Source organism: Phyllobates terribilis, unplaced genomic scaffold (genome assembly GCF_046119375.1).
Source record: "Phyllobates terribilis strain yellow unplaced genomic scaffold, ASM4611937v1 Scaffold_9__5_contigs__length_417890890, whole genome shotgun sequence".
NCBI lineage: Eukaryota > Metazoa > Chordata > Amphibia > Anura > Dendrobatidae > Phyllobates > Phyllobates terribilis.
The window spans coordinates 229757707-229773676 of NW_027362769.1; the positions used below are offsets into that span (position 1 = coordinate 229757707).

Here is a 15970-nt window from a genome sequence, read left to right on the forward strand (position 1 = left end):
GTGACGTTATGCCCCCACTATCTATCATACATAATCCCCACCAAGTGGCTGTTTAGTAAAAGACTTTATTATTGACTGGTGGTCTCCCTCACTGAACTGTTCAACATCCAGTCCTGGACAACCGAAGTCACAGGCATCATGTGGCCTGCAAGGGTGTAGCGCCCTTTTATACGAAGTCCTCACATCCAGCCAGGACCCTCACTTTCATGTAATATGTCAGGGCTTAAAGGGGTTGCCCAATCCAAATTGATAAGTCTGCAGTTACTCTTTATGACTGCAGAATTATGAATCCCCCAGTGTAGGCACTGTTCGCTGCAGGGATTCGCCAGCTTCTGAGCTGGGACCGGACAGTATGTATATGTTATATATACTCCTGGCCAGAGCCGTCTATTGGGCACGGCCTCACTCCATACAAGTATATTGAAGCAAGGCAGCACCCACTGGTCGGGAGTATGCATAACTCATACATAGCCTCCTGTCCCGGGTCAGAAACTGGCGAATCCCCCCAGCTCACAGTGCCTGCATTGGGGGGATTCATAAGTCTGCAATCACACAGAGTGACTGCAGACTTATCGATTTGGACCGGACAACCCCTTTAAGAGATGAGTGCCTCGCCCACTGCCCCATGCCACGTTACACCTCCATAACAGACTGTCAGTGTTCCTGCCTCAGTACCCTGAAAGGTTCAGTAAAAGCCCCCATATATTTCAGCTTTTTTTGCCCTGGAGGTGCCAGCCTCGCAGAATATATTGCCCGAACAAATATTAATCATAACATTACTACAAATAGCAGCCACAGTTAAAGAGGTTTTCCAGATTCAGAAAGCCCCTGTTGTCAGGCTGCAGTTTGTTTTAATAAAACAAAATGCGCTTTCTTCACTCTTCCCAGGCCCAGTGCTTAATCTAGCCATCGCTCCCCATGTCTGCAGCACAGACAATCAATGAACTCAGTGGCCCTGAGCGACTTGAATCTTCTACTTGGCCAGAGCAGATGAGCTCAATTACTGACTGCAACTTGACGTCAGCGCTGCTAACTAGGAGCAGCAGAGATTGAGCGTCGGACCTGGAGAGGGTGGGTAAAGCACTTTTTTTTTTTTGGTCGGGCCTGGAGTTTTATGAAACTGGAAAACCGCTTTAGGTCATAAAAATCAACCACTGTACCCTTATAAGAATTTGCCTTTGTTCTGCTCACATCTTCAGGGACATTTCTATTTGCTGCGGGTTAGCAGATCGGTATTGGAGCCCTCTTGTTTTTAAAGGAAGTGCTCCTAGTAATGAAAGTGTGTTAGGGAATTTCTTCTTATCTTTTTCATGCTGACTTGTCTTTATGATATATTATTTGACCTCGGAAATACTTTTGCTTATAGGTCTGTGTGATTTTTGTGTCCTAAACCATCTTTCCTGAGTAATCTGTGCACTACCCGGCTATAGATGGTGCGGAGCAGAATCCCCTCTTACCTCCTCTGGGCTGAAGGCTCCTTGTGATTGGCTGGAAGTTTCTTTTCCCCTGGGAAGGGTGTGTGGGATATGAGTTGTGCAGCAAGTTCTGATAGGCTGTGTTTTGTTCTTGTAGACCCCATCCCTCCTACTGCAGTGGGGTGGAAATTAGGCAGTCTGTGCTTTGTGAAGAAAGTTTTCATTCATGCTGCTCTCTGAGCTCTCTTTTAGAAAAAGGACCAATGTTGCTTTGTTAATGGTGAACTAAGGGAGGTGATTTTTGGAGCATGGAGCTGTACGCTGTTCTCCTCTGGGGTCTGGTTGCTGGAGTTTATGGCAGTAAGTAAAATATTAGAAACATATGTATTTTAGAGCCGGTTAGCAGTTGACATGAGCAGCCATAAAAAAATGATCTCCCAGACTGATGGCGACTTATCAAATGTGTATGTTCAGCTGAGAATGTATAGAGCAGACAGAATGTTTGCATTGTCTTGAATAAGTTTTTTTTTTTAAATGAAACTAACATGGTAAATGGATTAGATGTCTTTTAACTCAAGTTCCTAATGTTTTCCTCCAGTGTTAATAAATCAGGCAGAGTTAGATGGACAGGTCGGGAGGATACTTAGTAGATAATCTACTGTGTCATCTTTTGAATTGACTTTCTAAGCTGCCACTCTGCCCCATCTCTCATCTATATAATCCGCATTTTGATTTATGGTACCAATTCACATACCTGTTGCAATTATCCTTTACAAATGTACATGACGGGATATTCAAGGGTAAAGGAATTGATGTAGAAGATTCCAGAATTAAGTCAACCATAATCTTTTGGATTTAAAGTGTCAATCCTGGGACAACGTAAAGGGGATAGACTCGATCACTGATGAAACATTGGTACCATATTCCATAAGTGGCTGGTGAGGAATCTGGGGGCTGCTGCGACATATTCAGATTGCTACGTGCATTGTCAGCTGCACAGAGAAAGTTTGGGGCCACTTTAGCACCTGTCAGCTCAGTATTACTTTCACCAGTGGACACATAATCTGTCACTGATGATAATATATTGACTATGTGGTCTCTGTAAAAGGAAATCAGTAGGAGTGGCGGCATGATTTTCCTATTATTTCTTCCATTTTATTCTAGTTTGGCTCTGTTCACATAAGCATTGAAACCTCCATCACAGATTCCTCCGAAAATTCTGGACAGCATGCTGCACACCATTACGCACCCCATTAGAGTGAATATATGGAATTATAGGGGTTCTAGCACCGGTGTTAATTTTACTGTTCTGTTCCTATGATGGAGCTATAAAGTTGGAGTTATTAACACTCATGTGAACAGATCATAAGGGGTGGAGGTTACAGCATTTAGTCTTCCGACTAATCGGACATTAATGTCACGTCCTTGTGCTATGCTATCAATGGTTGTACTAAGACAAGCCAACAATTATAGACATTGAGAAGATACACAATAAGTGTTAAATTGTGGCAACGCTGATTTACAGTGATATTAACTTGACAACAATCCAATATAGAAAAAGATTTTCTGTCATATATTATTATCAAAACAATATTTCTTTATTATAGAAAAATACAAAAACCACCCATGGTTCTATTGAAGTGAACATAGTGTACAGTGGCAAACAAACGTTTTGCATTTTTTTTTAAAGTGTGATAACTTCCGTCTAGTTGCTGCAATGCCATTTTCCTGGTGATGAATTGAAAGTGCATGAAGTTGTCATCATGCAAGACCTTAATTTTATCCAAAATGCTTTTGAATATAGGTATGGTCATTTAATAAAAGAAAACTGACTGCCAAACGTTTTGCATATACTATTTATTGGTCACAACATAGAGAATAATTCATTGTTTACAATGCCATAACTTAGTATTTTGTAGCATAACCTCTTGCTTTAATTACTGCACCACACCGACGGGACATTGAAGCCACTAGGGTATTCAAGACATCTTGAGGGATCTTGCTCCATTCCATTTGCAAATCTGCAAACAATTCATCTTTATTGCTATGGTTACGGGCCCCAACTCATCGCCTTAACTCATCCCAAAGGTGCTCTGTAGGGTGTAAATCAGGTGATTGACTTGGCCATTGCAACAGGTGAACATTTTGTTTTGCCATCCGATTTTTGGCTAAATTGGATGTGTGCTTAGGATCATTGTCTTGCTGGAATTTTCATCCCCTGCCTACTTTGGTTTTACCATGTGGCAGCATTACATTCTCCAATATATCCTTGTACATGGTAGCATTCATATTTCCATCAATTCTATGCAAAGTGCTTATGGCAGATGCAGAAAAGCAGCCTTACACCATGACATTGCCTCCACCATGTTTCACTGTTGGTGTTCAGTACCTTACATCATTACGTTTTCCATTTGGGCGGTATATATAGTGCTTGCCATCACTACCAAACAGATTGAACTTGGATTCATTCGACCACAACACCTTAGACCAATCTGTCTCTTTCCATTGGCTGTGCTCTTTGGCAAACTCAAGTCAGACCTTCTGGTTCTTTGCAGAGATGAAAGGCTTCTTGACTGGAACTCGTGCATTCAATCCTACTGCTCTTAGCTGTTGCACCACAGTTTGGTGACTCAATTTGACCCCATATTCTTCGTTAATTTCGTGCGAAATCTGTACAGCACTTTTATGGATATCAGACACTGACTTTTTCTTAATAATGTGATCAACTCTGGAGGAAGTTTTCCGTGGTCGTCTACTTCTAGGTTTGTCAGCTGTTCCATAACCTTCTTTTTCTTTCTTTAATACACGTGACACTTGACTCTGAGAACAGTTGAATTCCATATCTACCTCTGTTTGACTTTTGCCTGACTTCACTCTCAGAATATTAAGCTTCCTGACATCTGGTGATAAATTTGGCTTTGCCTTTGCCATGTTTTAACCTAAAAACAAACATAACAAAAATATATATATTTAAGGCAAAATGTAACTACCCATCACAAAATATGCAAAACATTTGGCCAGCAAACTAACATATAAAGGGACAAAACAATGTCAAACACAATTTTCGTCCTTATAGGTGACATCCATTTGCTTCCGGTTCACTAAAATCACCAGCAAAATGTCATCACAACAACCAGACAGAAGTAATCATCTTCTACATAAAACAATCCCGGAATCTTGCAGTTTTTAGTCTGACCACTGAATCTTCTTACAGGGTGACACTTCCTATTCTGTAGATTTTGGTACGGGTGGCAGGACATTCATATAGTTAACAATTATTTCTGCCATCGTGGTTGGTCCTGGTGAAGAAGTTGTATACTTTGAAACGCTTCGAAGAATAAAACCACCTGAAATTGGATTGGCATCTTTCATTTTTTCTCCACGGCAGTGCAGATATAACCCATTTGTTTCTCCTGTTCTATGCATTTATCTCCTCGTGGGTCTGCAGCAGCCTTCAGCCTTATAAGTGGTTGTGTGCACACAACCCATCCAGGTGAATGCAATCATGCATATCCTTCTATATTGTTACCCGGATAAGACCTTATTTGCACTTGTCTCCTCTCCAGTTTCTCTCTCTTAGGCTGTGTACTCACGATGCGTTTTTCAAGCGTTTACGCTGCGGAATTTCCGCAGCGTAAACGCTTGGGAAACGCTTGGAAAACCTTCCCCCATGGTCTCCAATGCAATTCCGCACTTTTAATGCCCATGCTGCATATTTTTCCGCAGCGTTTATGCTGCGCTCAAAAATCCGCAGCATGTCCATTAATTTTGCGGAAGCGCTGCGTTTTCGCCACCATTGACTTGCATTAGAACGCGCCAATTCCGCAAGGCTGCATCTGTACTTGCATAATTGGCGCGTTCTAATGTGCGGATGGTGCCCGGGTGTGGAGGACAGGAGACTCTCCTCGACACCCAGGTACCATTAAAAGCTGTAAAAAAAGAATAAAATAAAAAATAAAGATTATATTCACCTTCCGACGGCCCCCGGACTCCTTCCCTGTGCTTGCCGACAGATCGCGCAGGACTGAAGGACCTGCACTGACGTCACAGTCATGTGACGGCAGGTCTTTCAGTACAGCGTACCGCGATCTGCCGGCAGCCAGCACAGGAGCAAAGCAAGTCTCGGGGGCCATCGGAAGGTAAGTATAGGTTTATTTTTTTATTTTTAACCATTCTCTCGGGTCACAATATATAAATCCATGCCGGTTACATGGATTTATATAGTGTGACCTAGTTGTCAAGCACTTTCCAAGTGATGCTAAAATCGCTTGGAAAGCGCTTGACACCCGCATGCGGAAATGCATGTGAAGAACGCTTCATTTCCGCATGACCATGGCAGGAAAAATGCATGTACAATCCGCATGCGTTTTTTTCTGCCAGGGAGATGCAGAAATGCTCAGGAAAAAATCCTGAGCATTTCTGCATCGTGGGCACATAGCCTTAGAGGTTTCACATATGTATAAGCATACAGTTCTGTGCAAAAGTTTTAGGCAGGTGTGGAAAAGATGCTGCAAAGTAAGAAGCTTTCAAAAAATAGAAGTGTTAATAGTTTATTTTTTATCAATTAACAAAATGGAAAGTGAATGAACAAAAGAGAAATCTAAATAAAATTAATATTTTGTGTGACTGCCCTTTGCTTTCAAAACAGCATTAATTCTTCTAGATATGTTTGCAAGCAGTTTTGAAGGAACTCGGCAGCGTTATTAACCTGCCCGGCGCCTGCATTTAGCTGAACACCCGGCGCCTACATTTAGCTGAACGCTGCAGGGAGAAAATTAAATTAATCCCCCCCCCCTCCTCGGCAGCGTTCCAGTTTAAGTCACAAGGGCGGCACTGGTGCTCGTTCAGTCATCACTTCGAGTATACAGAGCAGTGGCTGTAACCATGCCCCCTGACTGACAGCTGGCTCTGCATTGGGGCCGGCTGTCATTCATGGCCGGTGGCGCAGTTTCAGCCCCGGTCTCTATGCACAGAAAAGTGACTGAACCCGCGCCGGCGCTGCCCCCGTGACTGAAACCCAAACTCTGCCAGGGGGAATACATTTAATTTTCTCCCCACAGCATTCGGCTAAGTGCAGGCGCCGGGCAGGTTAATAACCTGCAGATTAACAGCGTTTTTCCTGATGACAGGTTCTCTTTGAATTATTTGGTTTGAATTTGTAAAAATAAATACATTTGTCACACCTTATTTCAGAGGACAAGTGAAAATTCTGGTGCCTAATCAAGGAGAAGTACCATACCATCTCTGATTTTAGAACGTTTCATGTAGTGCAGAGAATTCATTGAGAGGCATATGCAACTTAATAAATTTGGTCCATCTTATCTGTGGCATGTGACTCGTCAAAAATAGTACTTCAGTAAAGGACTGGAGTAACATTTCTGGAATTAGAAATGCCTCCACTTTCCATGGATTTGATGAGCAACGAAGCCACATCCCATCCCGACCCTGATCTGCCAATTTTGGCAGAGCTGCCTGAAACTGGTGTGAAGACTCCAAAAGTCTCAAAATTTTCATGCAACTCTACGTTGCGAAAAAAAAATTTAGATCATTCAAAGAGTTTTACTCCAGCTTTCTGGTAAGTACCAGTATTGCCCCCAATGTGAGTTTCTGGGAAAGATGGGTGACATATATTATACACACCTCACACCGGTGTCTTTCATATTTCTAAAACTATTAAATTGCAATTCTGCCTAGATATACAAAGGATATAATTTATTAAAAAAAAACTAAAAGCTTTGTATACAAAATCCAAAAATTCTTAATTTTATAAAGTTTATTTCCCCATCAAAGTAAATTACCTAAAAGTCACAGATAGATAATCAACACTATGCTTTAATTTCACCCAAAAACTTAAGGGAACGTACACAACTAATTAAATTCTCACTTACTCCAGTACATATAATTGCAGCAGTAAAACACAAACTCGCTCACAGGCCATGAATTACTATGGTGACTCCACACGTTACTGTGGATATATACAGCATATAACAAAAGTGGAAAGTATCATTATAATTAATAGAGGTTCATCAGAGTTTATAAGTAACCCCAGAACAAAGAGGGTACATATGTGTGATTTTACTGTTTTCTGCCCCTTTGCAGCACAATTGCTCTTTAATGTGACTTTCTTTGCAATAAAATTAAACACTTAACACACAACAATGCTGGTGATAAAAGAGGAGAATCGAACAATGGAAGATATCTTCTCCACCCCTTATTCAAAGAAGTCCACAGATGTCACTATAAAATGGCAATGGGGAGGAAAAACACTTTTGTTCTTGGTCCCTTTTTTCCCCAGTTGATTGACTTTGAAAAGTGAATGGGTGACAATGAAGTTGGTAGAAAATGGTGTAATGAATAACTTCAAATCCCCATTATTTTTTTCCGCTGATTCTCATATGAGTCTAAGTGTATTTTCTTCAATCTCTTGATTTTTTTAACCATTGAAGATGACAATTTTAAATTTTGAGACATTTGGGGCATTTGTGGTAGATAGCATGTTTTCTTATTGACTGTCATACGGACATTTGTCTTGCATGTATACAATATTTCGCCATACAGTGTTCAATAATAATATAACACAGTGTTTCATTTACCCTTTAAGGACCCAGACATTTTTCATTTTTGCACTTTTGATTTTTCCTCCTCTTGTTCCAAGAGCCATAACTTTTTTTTATTTTTTCATCAATATAGCTGTATGAGGGCTTGTTTTTTGTGGGATGAGTTGCACTTTTTAATCGCATTATCTATTTTACTATATTAAAAAAAATGTAAATGGTGAAGAAATACAATTCCATCATTGTTTTTACGGTGTTCATTCTGGGGTAAAAAATGACCTGGCAATATGATTCTACAGGTCAGTGCGGTTTTGGAGATACCGAGTGTGATGAAAGCCGGCCGGTGGGTGCAGCTCTCTGGCGCCCCCTTACCTCTCAGGTCAGTCAAGGTACTGCACCTAGAGAAAGTAGTGCCAGGAAGCTGCAACCAGCGCAGGGAACACGGTAGTGTGTTATCCCTTCAACGTCACTAAACCGTAACGTCACTACACAGCACAACTCGCTAGTGCCCTCTTAGCCTCAGGTCAGTCAAGGAACTGCACCTAGGATAAGCGGTCGCCAGGGAGACTGTCCTGTAACCTACTGGGTATCGGGGCCCTCTGTAGTGAGGGCGGTATATATATCTTCCTTGGCCGCGCCAGGAATATATATATCTGAACCTCCGACCGTCACTACCAGCCTTCCCCAATCCCCAGTTGGTATGCTGCCACCAGTCCCTATTTTAGATATACGCCCAGTCCGTGAATGGGCCTATATCGGGTCAGGAACCAACCCTGGGTAGCGTTTTTGGCTTGAGCCGAGCTCACACGGACGTGCGTTCGTTATGCAGAATAAAAGGCAGGCCCACAATTACTTGAGGTAATTGATTATAATAATACACTAGATACACGATATACAACTAAATATACACAGGTATAAGGTCAGGCTAAACTATACAACAATGGAATACAACACACAGAATCACCACAGCATATCAGTTACCGGTTTCTTGATTTTCTTGTGACGCAGGGAGAGGATTCTGCGATCGCAGGCACGGTTCTTTGTTACAGGCTGAGGCCTACCACCGCATGGTCAAACTGCTCCTCCCCTTGGTGGCCTCAGCTGGTGCTCAGATGTTCAGCACACCACTCTTGGGTCAAGACTGACTTGTCTCTTGTCTGTCCTGCTATCTTACCTGCCCCGTCCCGCCCACTGCTGGTGAGGTCAGCTGGCTCAGTCTCCACCCTCAGGTCTAACTTCGATCAGAAGCCCAAATTCTATGGAACCCAATAACTTCTTCTGGGATGGTCTCATGATACCCCCAGGGGTTCCCATGGATTCGGGCCGCCGTAACCGACCTTTTGATATCAATTATGATACCATACGGTCCTCAGGAATGGCTCCGCGCTATATCTTGGCTTCCAGAGCACGTACAAACGTCTACCGCGGAGGCTTGTGTGCGCAATGGCTCCGGGACGCCGTGATATTTTTTTATTGGCCCATCCCACGCAACATGCGTGTACTATTCATGTTTCTATATCTTATGCCTCCATGCTTGTGACAGACAAAGAAACTAGTCCTATGGGACAAATGGTCAGGTACAGATAGACGAAGCACCCCCCCCTGCTGGCTGTGTTTCCTCTCGAAGTCTTTGAAGCTCCTAGCATTCAAGTGTTAAGTAGGCTTCTTATCTTACAGGAGCCTGGATGGGGGGAAACTATCTAGTTGACGTTTTAACAGAAGGTCCCAAGGGTGGGGGCTGCTGAAGTGTGGCCATCCCTGGATATGATTTATCATTACCAAGATGGCGGCTACAGGTTCATCACACCTCCCCCTATACGAGGGCGCGAGGGGGTAGCACATTCCTGTGTTCCCCCGTGCGTCCTTCTGCACCCTCCCCTTGCCGGGATAACCCGTCAGCGTTACCGTGGTCACGGCCTCTTCTGTGGCGAATGGAGAAGTGGTACTGCTGGAGAGCGAGGCTCCAGCGTAGCAACCTGCCATTCGACCCAGAGACCGTGTGTAACCAGCTGAGGGGGTTGTGGTCCGTCTCCACGGTGAAATGGCTCCCGTACAAGTAGGGCTGCAGACGCTGCAGGGCCCATACAATTGCCAGGCATTCTTTTTCCACCGTGGAGTAAGCCACCTCCCGGGGCAGTAGCTTCCTGCTCAGGTACAAGACAGGATGTTCCTGGCCTGTCGTGTTGACCTGACTTAGCACAGCACCGAGGCCAAAGTCACTGGCGTCGGTCTGTACCACAAACGGCCGGTCGAAGTCGGCAGCTTGCAGTACAGGGGAGCTACTTAGGGCGGCTTTGAGTGCCCCGAAAGCTGTCTCGCAGGCGACTGTCCAGTCGACTGCGACGGGCAGCTTCTTCTTGGTGAGGTCCGTCAGGGGCTTGGCCAGGGTGCTATAGTGTGGGACGAACCTCCTATAGTACCCGGCGGTCCCCAAGAAGGACATCACCTGCTTTTTGGTCCTAGGAGTGGGCCAGGATGCGATGGCATCCACTTTCCCAGGTTCTGGCTTCAGAACCCCCCCGCCTACCCGGTGACCCAGGTAGAGGACCTCACTCATGCCCAGCTGGCACTTTTCCGGCTTGATGGTCAAGCCTGCCCGGTGGATCCGACCGAGCACCTGCCGCAGGTGCTCTAGGTGATCCTCCCAAGTGGGACTGAAGACTGCAATATCGTCCAAGTACGCAGCCGCGTACCCTTCAAGTCCCTCAAGCAGCGTATTGACCATCCGCTGAAAAGTGGCAGGGGCATTCTTCATGCCGAATGGCATCACTGTGGACTCGTACAGTCCAAAAGGGGTGATAAAGGCAGAGCGTTCCCTTGCCGCGGGGGTCAGAGGAATCTGCCAGTACCCCCGGCTCAGATCCATGATGGTCAGGTACTTAGCCCCGGCCATCCGATCGAGCAGGTCATCGATGCGTGGTATGGGGAACGCATCGGTGGCCGTTACAGCGTTGAGCCCCCGGTAGTCCACGCAGAACCGTGTAGTTCGGTCCTTCTTTGGTACGAGGACTACAGGCGAGGCCCACGCGCTGCTGGATGCCTGGATCACCCCCAGCTTCAGCATCTCGTCTATCTCTTGGCGCATGTTTCCCTGCACCTCGAAAGAGACCCGATATGCTGAACGCCGGATCGGCGGGTGATCGCCAGTGTCCACGTCGTGGACAGCCATCTCAGTCCTTCCGGGCAGGCTGCTGAACAGCCCCCGGAAGGGGTGCAGGGTGGTCCCCAGCTGGGACCGTTGGTCCTCCGTGAGCTGGTGGCCAACCCCCACATCCTCGATGGACCCACCCGCCTTGGCTTGGGTGAGCAGATCCAGGAGGGTTTCTACCTCTCCTTCCTCGGGAAGGTTGCACACTGGGTGGGCAGTCGCTTCCCGCTCATGATGAGCCTTCATCATGTTCACGTGGAAGGCCTTCCTCCTTCCACGGGCGTGATCCAGGGTGACCAGATAGGTGACGGCATTGAGTTTCTGGTGCACGAAGTAGGGACCTTCCCAGGCTGCCTGAAGCTTGTTCTGTGGTACGGGGACCAGTACCCACACCTTTTGACCCACCTGGTAGGTCCTCTCACAAGCATTCTGGTCGTACCACCGCTTCTGGTCGGCCTGGGCCTGGGCCATATTGTCCTGCACCAGCTTTGCCAAGGCCATCATCCTGTCCCGGTGGCGCACGACATACTCGATGACCGACACCTCGGGGGTGGCCAAATCCCCTTCCCATGCTTCCTTCACCAGAGCCAGGGGGCCCCGTACCCGTCGCCCGTACAGGAGCTCAAAGGGGGAGAACCCCGTTGAGGCCTGCGGAACCTCCCGGTAAGCAAATAGGAGGTGTGGGAGGTAACGCTCCCAGTCTCTCCCGTGGGAGTCGACCAACATCTTAAGCATCTGCTTTAAGGTGCCATTGAACCGCTCACACAGGCCATTAGTCTGTGGGTGATACGGGCTGGCCACCAGATGTTGCACCTGCATTTGCTTACAGAGGGACTCCATCAGCCGCGACATGAACTGGGTCCCTCGGTCGGTGAGCATTTCTTGGGGGAAACCCACTCTGGAGAAGATCTCCAGTAAGGCGGTAGCCACCTTGTCGGCCCGAATGGACGACAAAGCTACCGCTTCCGGGTACCGGGTGGCATAGTCCACTACCGTGAGTATGAAGCATTTCCCGGAGTGGCTGGGAGTGGACAGAGGTCCAATAAGATCCACAGCGACCCTCGAGAAAGGCTCTTCGATGATTGGCAGAGTTACCAGTGGGGCTTTGGGGCGCGGCCCCGCCTTCCCTACCCTCTGACAGGTGTCACACGAACGGCAGTAGGCACCCACCGCGGCTCCCATCCCAGGCCAGTAGAAATGCTGAGCTATCCTGGCCTTGGTTTTAGCGATCCCTAGGTGTCCGGCCATCGGAATCTCGTGTGCGATCCGCAACAATTCCGCCCTGAACGGATAGGGTACCACTAACTGTCGGTCCCTGGGCCACGCCTCCGGTGAACCCTGCTGGACCGTTACCCGGTACAGCCGTCCCTGGTCCCAGACCACCCGCTCGCAGTCTGACTCCATGGGAGGCTGTGCCGCCTGTTCCTTGAGAGCTTTCAGGCTGTCGTCTGCTTCCAACGCAGCCTGAAATTCCTGACTTGATGTGGCCAGAATCGACGAAACTGCCACATCCTCTGTCAGCCCCTCCGGGCATGTCACCTGGCCGCTGTCTGACCCGGCAGACACTTGGTCAGAAGTGGGGAAGCCGTCGGACCTCTGCAAGGCTCCTTGGGCTCCGGCGCTCCCACTCCTGGTGACAGCGGCTATGACCGCTGTGACCGTGGGTAGTGCCTGCTTCCCCTCTGTTTCTGACCAAGCCGCCCGATCAGGCAGGCTTCCTAGGCCTTTGGACATCTCGGATGTGGGGAACTCCTGCCCTGGGGTCTTACCTGGCGGCTCCTCTCTTGGGACACCCCCACCTCCCATGGCCTGTTCCTCCCCCTGCAGTGGGCCTATACTCAGCAGCCTGGATACCCCTGGGAGCCCTACACTGCCGGTAGCTGCCCCCCTCTCCATCCCTGAGCTTCCCTCTACAGAATCCTGCCCGCCCCCTCCCTCACCGGAGGACAAGAGGTCACGGCACGCCGGCTGAGCACCTCTGCGGGCATCCCCACACTCCCCACCTGCTTTCACTAACCCTGTTTGTGTTGTGTCTGTGCAGGTGTTACCCTCAGGTTTCACTCCCTCCTCCTCAGCAGGACACACACTACATACAACATGGTTGGCATTAGCAGCAGACAAATCAATACACTCTTGGGGGGCCGAACTTGGGGGTTCAGAGGGTACATACTGCGATACTAGACGCCCCAAGTCGGTCCCTAATAAAACATTTGCGGGAATATTTGGCGTTACTCCCACCTCCCGCATCCCCCTTCCGGCACCCCAGTCCAAATACACCATGGCAACGGGAAGTGCCGGCTCCACGCCTCCAACCCCGGAGACGGAAAGAGTCTTTCCTGGTACCAAGTCCTGGGGGGACACCACCTCAGGCCGTACCAGTGTTCGTTCAGCGCCCGTGTCCCGCAGTCCCATGACCGCAGAACGGCCTATGGTGACGGGTTGGATGTTGTCCAGGGACCTACCACCACCCCCTCCCACACACAAAACATTGGGCGCTCTCTGGGACTGGGATGGGGTCTTTTGGCGCTGGGGACACTCAGCCCTAAAGTGTCCTGGTTTGTTGCATAGATGACAACGTCTTACGTCTGGTCCTTGCCTGGAGAGGGCAACAGGGGGATACACCCCTTGTGTTCTAGGGGCCGGGGAAACAGGGGCATGACTGGGCTTACCCCCTCTCCAGGTGCTGCTGGCAGACTTCTTCAGCTCAGGCGCCCTGTTATTGGCATACTCGTCTGCCAGGGCGGCTGTAGCAGAAGCCCCTGTTGGTTTTCGGTCACGGAGGAACTGTCGGAGGTCCTCTGGGCAGTTCCAAAAGAACTGCTCCGTGACGAACAGTTCCTGGACCTCCTGGCGGGTAGTAAGCGCTAGACCCGAGGTCCAGTGCTCTGCGGCTCTCAACAGCGCCCGCATATGATCGGTCCAGGTGTCCTTGGGGCCACGCAGCAGGCTCCGGAACTTCTGGCGGTACGACTCGGGAGTGAGGTTGTACTGCCGGATCAGGGCCCGCTTGATGCAGTCGTAGTTCTGTACCTCCCCGGCAGGTAAGTCCCCCAAGGCATCCAGGGACTTACCCCTCAAACGGGGGGTCAGGTATCTGGCCCACTGATCCCGGGCCAGATGGTGCTGAAGACAGGTCCGTTCAAATGCCACCAGAAAGGAGTCCAGGTCCCCATCCTTCTCCAGTAGAGGGAAGTCCTCAGCTCGGACTTTGGACGACTTGGTCTCCTGATGGGTTGGTTGCTCTAGCGGAAGCCCCCGCTGGGCCAGGTCCAGTTGGTGCTGGCGCTCCGCAGCTCGCTCTGCACGCTCCGCAACCTCCCGGCGCTCTGCAGCTTCACGCTCCGCAGCCTCCCGGCGCTCTGCAGCTTCACGCTCCGCAGCCCGCTCCGCAGCCCGCTCCGCAGCCCGCTCTGCACGCTCCTCCTCCGCTGCCTTCTCTGATGCTGCCAGGAGGGTTTTGTAGACGGCATCGCCATGAGACTGGAGACTTGCCATAGCCGCTTGTAAAAGGGCTTGTGATCTGGACAGGCTGGGCTGGGTAGGTGGTGGGCAGCCCACTGCGGGACCGTATACTGGGGACTGGCTCCCTGAGGTGCCCGGGCTGGACTCCTCCTCGCCATGAGTAACAATGTCCTCCCCTCCTGCCACACGGACCGTAGCATTAGCCTCTTGCAGGGTCTTGCTCCTGGTGCCGTCTGCCATCTTGGTAACCGACACCGCTGCAACCCTGAGTTTGCACACACCTTGTTATACTTTTAGCCTGACCGTCTAACGTTGGGCTGACCTTAAGACTCCAGCAGTGGAAGTTACCACTGGCAGTCTTTAGTGCCTGGGAGTAGGGGTCCCACAACACTATTATTCTGCAATCCCACCGCTCTGCCACCAATGTGATGAAAGCCGGCCGGTGGGTGCAGCTCTCTGGCGCCCCCTTACCTCTCAGGTCAGTCAAGGTACTGCACCTAGAGAAAGTAGTGCCAGGAAGCTGCAACCAGCGCAGGGAACACGGTAGTGTGTTATCCCTTCAACGTCACTAAACCGTAACGTCACTACACAGCACAACTCGCTAGCGCCCTCTTAGCCTCAGGTCAGTCAAGGAACTGCACCTAGGATAAGCGGTCGCCAGGGAGACTGTCCTGTAACCTACTGGGTATCGGGGCCCTCTGTAGTGAGGGCGGTATATATATCTTCCTTGGCCGCGCCAGGAATATATATATCTGAACCTCCGACCGTCACTACCAGCCTTCCCCAATCCCCAGTTGGTATGCTGCCACCAGTCCCTATTTTAGATATACGCCCAGTCCGTGAATGGGCCTATATCGGGTCAGGAACCAACCCTGGGTAGCGTTTTTGGCTTGAGCCGAGCTCACACGGACGTGCGTTCGTTATGCAGAATAAAAGGCAGGCCCACAATTACTTGAGGTAATTGATTATAATAATACACTAGATACACGATATACAACTAAATATACACAGGTATAAGGTCAGGCTAAACTATACAACAATGGAATACAACACACAGAATCACCACAGCATATCAGTTACCGGTTTCTTGATTTTCTTGTGACGCAGGGAGAGGATTCTGCGATCGCAGGCACGGTTCTTTGTTACAGGCTGAGGCCTACCACCGCATGGTCAAACTGCTCCTCCCCTTGGTGGCCTCAGCTGGTGCTCAGATGTTCAGCACACCACTCTTGGGTCAAGACTGACTTGTCTCTTGTCTGTCCTGCTATCTTACCTGCCCCGTCCCGCCCACTGCTGGTGAGGTCAGCTGGCTCAGTCTCCACCCTCAGGTCTAACTTCGATCAGAAGCCCAAATTCTATGGAACCCAATAACTTCTTCTGGGATGGTCTCA

General features: G+C 48.8%; 1 protein-coding gene across 1 annotated transcript in view; it reads left to right on the plus strand.

Annotated features, from left to right (window-relative positions):
* The first annotated feature begins 1547 nt into the window (after positions 1–1547).
* LOC141162056 (uncharacterized) overlaps positions 1548–15970 on the plus strand; it is a 539567-nt gene continuing 525144 nt past the window's right edge. The window contains exon 1 of the mRNA XM_073647724.1: positions 1548–1775. Within this exon, the coding sequence (XP_073503825.1) occupies positions 1724–1775 (52 nt within the window). The 5' untranslated portion in view covers positions 1548–1723. The remainder of the gene's footprint in view (positions 1776–15970) is intronic.